Here is a 7,932-nt window from a genome sequence, read left to right on the forward strand (position 1 = left end):
GACAGTGACAATGCCCTAGCTAGCAGGATAGTCCCCAAGAGACTGACCATATATACATATGATTAGCGCCCAAGCCCCCTCTCCACCTAAACTAGGTCTAGGGAGGGCCAGGTAATGGCTGCTAAGGGCTCAGCAGGTAGACCTATAGACTTAGCTCACAAGGATGGTAAGGTTGCAGACACTACCAGAAACTATCGAGCTTGAGCTTAACTCGAAACGCAGCCCAGTGACCGCTAGGCAAGGCCGTTTCCAATAGGCCACGACAACCCGGTTTAAATAATTTACCTTCGTTTGGTTTGACTAGTCAAACATTCTGTATGAAAACGTGACGTTGTGTTTCTGATTTGCCATTTTATGAAGTACTTGGGCGCATTTTCTGCTACTGATATCTTCCACTTGATGCAAAGTTTGGTAGCAGGATAAAGAAACGGTCATTTTAACTCTCAATAGAGACCAAATTAAACTATCATAAACGTATAATACTGATAAACAGACACAGAACGGAATACGCTCACACCTAAGAACGAAATAAAACTAGTCTTTAGCACCGTCTCAGTCCAGTTTTTCTTACTCCGTCTTTCAAACTCTAGGGGTAAAATCACCATTACTACGATTATCACTATCCATCGGCTTCCATTCAAGAAATCCACGTTCATGGAGTTGGCGGGTCAAGGTTTCCTTGAAAATTCAGTATACCTCTGTTGATGTAAGCCGTAAAATGTGTACTTGGTTGTTGGTCGACCAGAGAGAGAGAGAGAGAGAGAGAGAGAGAGAGAGAGAGAGAGAGAGAGAGAGAGAGAGAGAGAGAGAGAGACGCATTTGATCAATGCCTTGATGAAATGCATCCTATCATAACTATATATATATATATATATATATATATATATATATATATATATATATATATGTATATATATATATATATATATACATATATATATATGTATATATATGTATATATATATATATATATATATATATATATATATATATGAAGTACTCTCGCTGCTTTTAAAAAAGCATGTCACATGTTTCTAGTAATTATTCTAAATATTCTGAATATCAGTAAAATTTCATTCTCACTATCCCTCATCACTAACAGATATTACCATCATCATGTAAGTGATCTTTAGCTACTTCCTCTTATTCTACTCACAGCCGGGTACCTGGACATCGAACTGCCGTTTACTATAAAGCTGCCCAATGCTACCCAAGTGACCTACGGTCGAATGGACAACGATAGAATGGGCATATACTCGGTTCTTATTGACACGCTTGGCAGGTAAGTCTCACCTGGGCACTGGTGGTGGGGTGGGCTAGACACAGGAGCTAGCCATGAAGTAAAGGTGTGGCTGGGTGCAGTTCTTCAATTGTTCATCATTTTGTTTGTAGTAATTATTATCTCAAGTGACAAAAAAGTAATTTCTCTATGGAAATAGTTATATTTCAGGAAGAAGGTGTGCAAATAAATGTACGAGATTAAGGTTTAAATTTGTTATGCTTAGAGCATATAATTATATTAAAAAATACCAAATTCTAAATTAAACATAATCTGAAATCTAAGTATAGCAATAGGGAGAATGAAGCTTCAATCGACACTTATTGAAAAATAGAAAATACCATAACTATTGATTAATAGCAATCAATTACGACTTATTGATGACTTCATCCCAGAGTCAAATGCCCTATGTAAAATTACTTCTTGATAACTATTATTTGATAGCAATCAAGTCTGACAGTTTAATGAGTTAATCTCAGAGTCTAATGCACTAAGTAAGTAACTTAACAACTGTTCTTTGCAATCATTTATGACTGATTAATGAATTCCTCCCCGAGTCCATTTCACTAACAAATTAATTTACTTGTCAGATTTGGTTTAGACGGGAAATCCTGTCTGCTGAGAGCCGTGTGTGAAGTGGCTGAGTCACCGCTCAGAGATGACGGTCTGTTAGGAGAGATTATCAACATTGTGCTCACGTGAGTAATTACTAATTAGTCATGAGTAGTAAGTTTAACCTGTTTTTCTCTCTCTTCAGATGAATCGGAAGATGTTAATGTCTTGATATAGTATCTCTCTCTCTCTCTCTCTCTCTCTCTCTCTCTCTCTCTCTCTCTCTCTCTCTCTCTCTCTCTCTCTCTCTCTCTCTCTCTCTCTCTCCATAAATTATATATATTGTATATATATATATTTTTTCTTTTATATATTTATATATGTGTATATATATACACACACATATATATATATATATATATATGTATATATATATTCATATATATAATTAAATATATATATATATATATATATATTCATATATATAAATATATATATATATATATAATGTATGTATATATATATATATTTATATTTATATATATGAATATATATATATATATATATATATATATATATATATATTTATATTTATATATATGAATATATATATATATATACATATATATATATATTAATATATATATATATATATATATATATATATATATATATATATATATATACCCTTTCTGAGTGGGATTATCTTAACATGGTGAAAGGGTTTGTGTATCGTTGCACGATTCAGAGCCACCCATACTAGGTTGGTTTGATGTGAGCGATTCAACGGAAATTTCCCATCATCACCAATGCACATGGTGATGAAAAAGGCCAGACCCCAGACATGAATAACGACATGTCTGATTCCTTTGTCCCGCAGTGAACTAGAAGCATCTGCATTTGCTGTTGTTGTTATATATATATATATATATATATATATATATATATATATATATATATATATATATATATATATATGATCATTTTATCATAAGACTCGTTATTTTACCATTTGGTAAATTCCTTTAATGATAAAGAGTATCTCTTATTATTTTTTTCAAAATTTGTAATTTCCTTCCTTAGAATTCATTATAAAAATAATTCCTTTCAGTCCATTATTCAACTTCATTAAGAAATTATCGTTTAAAATGTGATTTCGGTTATTTATAATTCTCATAAACCATTAAAAGATATAATAATTCCTTCCATCCTTCATTTTAATTTCGGAAACCAAACCCACCCTAATGTACTCTTGTTCTTCACCCCTACAGAGCATCGTACGGAAGTTCGTCCAACGAACTCTATGATTACGTCAACGCGGAATACTACGGCCGAGCGTACGGCAGCTGTTGGTCTGCGTATCCCGACTGTCCTGTGTCGATCTTCAAGGTGTTTGATATTGACAGCGATCTCTGATGACGAAGATGGCGTTCGATAAAAACCTTCGACATTTGGTGTTGGTGTTCTTCTAGTAGATAGTTTCTTCTTCTTCTCCCTCTTCTTCTTCTTCTTCTTCTTCTTCTTCTTCTTCTTCTTCTTCTTCTTCTTCTAATCTGTCACGATTTCACCAGGTCCACAAATTATGTTATATTTCATGTTGTTGGCATTATTCAAATGCCGATTCGAACCTTCTTGTCTTATCTTCAACACGCGTTTGGGGTTGTGGTGGCCTATTGGAAACGTTCCTGCCTGACGATTTCCTCTATAGTTTCTTGTAGTATCTGTAACCTTACCATCCTTGTGAGCTAAAGATAGGGGTTTTGGGGGAGCCTATAGGTCTACCTGCTGAGACATCAGCAGCCACTACCTGGCCCTCCCTGGTCCTAGTTTGGATAGAGAGGTGGGTTGGGGGGGGGGGGGGGTTGTGATCATATGTATATATGGTTAGTCTTTATGGCACTGTCCTGCTGACCAGGGCAATGTCGCTGTCCCTTGCCTCTGCCATTAATGAGAGGACTTTAAAACTTTAAACGCGTGTGTGAAAAATAAACAATATGTTTCAAATCACCCCAACATTGCGGTTTTGTAATATTTTCTCAAGCTCTATTAGGTAAGAGTCGGCTCCTTAATAGACTCATATCCATTCACCATTCCCTTCATGTTCTCTATATCTTTTCCTGGCCACTAAAATTATGAATACAGTGATATCTCAGAAAGCGAGTCTTGTTCCAATCGTTCATTATGCATGAAGACAAGTACAGAAGTACAGAGCTCTCAATTCTTACGTCGTTTTTGTGTCTGTTTAATTTTCATTCTCTTGTTGATAGTTGAGATTCAGAACTTCTTTCCAGCTTCCATTATCCATAACATCTGTAAAGTTTCTTCCTATACAAGTCTAGACTGTCGTTCCTTCTGTTTTTTATTTATTTATTTATTTATTTATTTATTTATTTATTTTTTTTTTTTTTTTTTTTTTTTTTTTTTTTTTTTTTTTTTTTACCTGGACTAGATGAAGGCACTTGATAACCTCTGAGGGTTTTGTTTCATCACTGACTACGTTTCTATACAGTAACTGAATTCTTACGCTCGGCGGAAGATCAAAGATTATGAAGAATATTTGTCATCAAGTAATCTCTTCACTTTCTACGGTAACTTGTTTTTATTCTGATACATTTAATTTAAGCTGTTAGGTTCAGTAACGTTTTATATGTTAAAGAACATTGTTAATTACGTTTTTATTTCGAAAGATTCGACCACGTAAACAAAAACCCATAAAAATATTCATATCCTAATTTGTACAATACTTTAGGAAAAGGTTAATTCTCTGTAGTATATCTTTACTATACTAAGGTCTAGGAAAAATAGATTAATACTTACCCCGATCATTCTTGCCAATTCATATTTCCCTTTCTCTCTTTTTATCTTCAAAATTTCATAGCAAATTTAGAAATGAAAATATATTGATTTTAATACCTTATGCTTAGACACCTGTTCTTTTGATTAATCCGTCTAAATCCCATTACAAGAAATTATAATAAACTTATTAAAATCAATCTAAAGTAAATTTCCAATCATTCTTAAAAAAACTCTTAGGCGAAGGAAATGAATAAAGTCTATTTTCAAGACTCCCTATAAATTTTCAAGTGGGAACTATATATAAACGACTGAGATTAGGAGTAACATAAAGAATCACAGCAATCATTTCAAGGTTTCATGAAATGTACCAGAAGTCTATGGAATGCCCTTATCTGCTGGCCATCTGGTTTTCTTGTTCTTTACTGTTTTCGTTTGATTTTCGTCTATTTTCTCTTTCCTTATATGACTTTATAAAATGGATTTAGGGTCCATCATAAAAAGAAATTTCTGGGGTCTGTTCTGTACTGTAAATTTTCGTTTTGGCCCGGTCTTGAATATCTGTCATGAAAGGGATCGACTTTTCTATATTTACTCTTGTCGTTTGTTGTATTTGTTTTAAATGTTTGTAATGTTATTATTATGCATCCTCCTATTGCCAAAGATTATTTCAAGGTCACTTAGATAGTTTTTATGTTTAGAACTCACGAACTCTTGCTCACGATTGCTTATAGAGGACACAGGCCAAAGAAGGTGGTGATTGGAAAGACGTCATTTTGATATAAACGTAGATTCTTCTTCTTAAGAAGTTGAAAGAGAATTGGTATAGCCGCTTTTCTGTTATGGTTTTGACAAATCCGTCCTGTGGCTGACTACGATCTATTTTCAAAATCTTGACTGGATTTCAAAAATAATCCTAGTGAATAGAATAATCCCAGTGGTTTTACATAAAGATAAAGCTGTGATTAAAATAATCCCAGTATTTTTAGATAAAGAACGAACTGTGATTGAAATAATCCCATTGACTTTAGATAAAGAAAACTGTGATTGAAATAATCCAAGTTGTTTTAAGTAAAGAAAAAAAAACATGATTAAACTATCCCAGTAGATGTAAATGAAGAAAAATTTGTGAATTAAACATTCCCAGTCATTTAAGATAAACAGGAATGAGGGATCAATGAGTATTACAAGAAACGGAATACTAGTTTTATTGCAATAGCCCTTGATGCTGGTCTCAAACGAGGAATACTAGAAAATGACTTCGTAAGAATGAGTTTCAAATGTGATGGCGACCTTTCGACTTTCTCTTTCTCTTGGATCACGTGAAGATGAAAAATAGCAAGAAGACGCAATTCCAAACCTTCATTACCATAAAAAAGAAAAAAAAATGTTTCTCTTTTATTACGTGAAGATGAAAAAAATAAGAAGACGCAACTCTATTTTGAAAGCATTACAAAAAAAAAAAGTAGTTAGGAACTGAAAAACGTAGTCGTCAATTTTCTATCAATCGCATTAGGTAGGAGGACTTAATAGGCCAGTATGAATAAGAAAGCAACTCTCAGCTATAGAGAATAGTGGATCATATGCCACTTGCACAAGAGGGTCAGTTTCACTTAGTGATGCTCGTAGCCCAAAACATGGATGGTGAAACTTCTTATTCTTCAGTTCGCATGACTGTCTCCCCCAATTAGATGAAGAGACACTTTTTTTCTATGATTCGCCAATTAGCTCAAACTATGTTTTAAGGCATTAAGTGCATGATTCTCTCCTCTTGCGCTAGGCGCATTTGGTTCTTATAATTGCAGATAATTTTGGAATCTTGCAATGCATCAGTAAAGTATTTTAGTTGATTTCATGAAAGTTTGCTATGACGTTTGATAGGAGAGCCGGTGTAGAGATCACTATCCTTGACTTTTGGACCTTTATGCCATTAGTGGATTGCTGTGAAAATTAGACACTAAATGATATGTGATCAAGAACACAGAAAGACATATCACATACTGAAAGAATTTACGAAGATCTACCTGGCGCAATTATTTGTTAAATAAAGACCGAAATATGGTTTGTTGAAGGACGTTCGGAGATGCTAGATTTTACCTAGAAATATCAATCTCCTGGACAAAGTTCAGAAGAGTATGTAAATTACGCTTATAGACCCCCAATTACTCAAAGATAAGAAGAATGTTGACGAAAATAATTCTGAGTGACTTATAAATGATTAAGAATATTTGAATAAGTATTCTTCATTATTTTAAAGAACATATCCTGACAAAGGACATAATGGTGAAAATTATTACCATATTTCAAAATGCAATAGAAAAATAGTGACTCGACTTACAAAAAGTCTTACAGCATAGAAAAATAAATTTATAAACAAGTTTAGAAAGTTTCATTATTATTATTAATATTATTATTATTATTATTATTATCTACGCTACAACGCTAGTTGGAAAAGCGAGATCCTATAATCCATTGGGTTCTAACAAGGAAAAATAGCCCAGTGAGGAAATTAAGTAAGGAAATAAAAAACTACGAGAAGCGATGAAAAATTAATATAAAGTATTTTAAGAACAGTAACACCATTAAAATAGATCTTTCATATAAGAATTAGAAAGAGGGACTATTATCAACCTGTTCAACACAAAAACATTCACTGCAAGTTTGAACTTTTGAAGTTGACAAAATACGAAATTCCCTTAAATCTATGACCAACGATAATGAAGATTGGGTAAGCTGTAACACATGTTCTTAAGAACATGCTAATTAAGCAGAGACTATGAGACTATGACCAACGTGGACTGACTAAGACTAATATTTATATTGAAGACAATCTTGTGGACAGTGAGACAGAATCAGAAATTCTACATAGTCATTATTATTATTATTATTATTATTATTATTATTATTATTGTTGTTGTTTTTATTATTTGCTAAGCTACAACCCTATTGGAAAAGCATTATGCTACAATCCCAAAGGCTCTAACAGGGAAAATAGACGTTTTATCAAAAAAAGATAGTTTTGTTAAACTAACAGTTGACAAAATTTGGCAAAGTACCATTCAGACTGACTTACAGACTATAATATAGAAAATGACAAAAGACTCACTGAACATTATCTTTGTTCATTGAAATTTGGCAAAATACACCGAACGATTTAGGATAAATCTGTTCTAACAAGAAAGGAAAATAAATAGTGGAATTAAAGAAACGATATAGATCTGATCATATGTTAAAAGCCGCTTAGAAAACATAGTCAAGACTATAAGTTTGAGAACTTACTCTCCGCGGTTCCAGCGCCTGGCCATAAT

The 7,932-nt window shown here is 33.2% G+C and overlaps 1 protein-coding gene across 1 annotated transcript in view; it reads left to right on the forward strand.

Annotated features, from left to right (window-relative positions):
- LOC137615002 (uncharacterized) overlaps positions 1-3,341 on the forward strand; it is a 50,730-nt gene extending 47,389 nt beyond the window's left edge. Inside the window, exons 4-6 of the mRNA XM_068344639.1 lie at positions 1,159-1,282; positions 1,870-1,977; positions 3,103-3,341. Of these exons, the coding sequence (XP_068200740.1) occupies positions 1,159-1,282; positions 1,870-1,977; positions 3,103-3,247 (377 nt within the window). The 3' untranslated portion in view covers positions 3,248-3,341. The remainder of the gene's footprint in view (positions 1-1,158; positions 1,283-1,869; positions 1,978-3,102) is intronic.
- Positions 3,342-7,932: the final 4,591 nt, after the last annotated feature.

Source organism: Palaemon carinicauda, chromosome 2 (genome assembly GCF_036898095.1).
Source record: "Palaemon carinicauda isolate YSFRI2023 chromosome 2, ASM3689809v2, whole genome shotgun sequence".
NCBI classification, from domain to species: domain Eukaryota; kingdom Metazoa; phylum Arthropoda; class Malacostraca; order Decapoda; family Palaemonidae; genus Palaemon; species Palaemon carinicauda.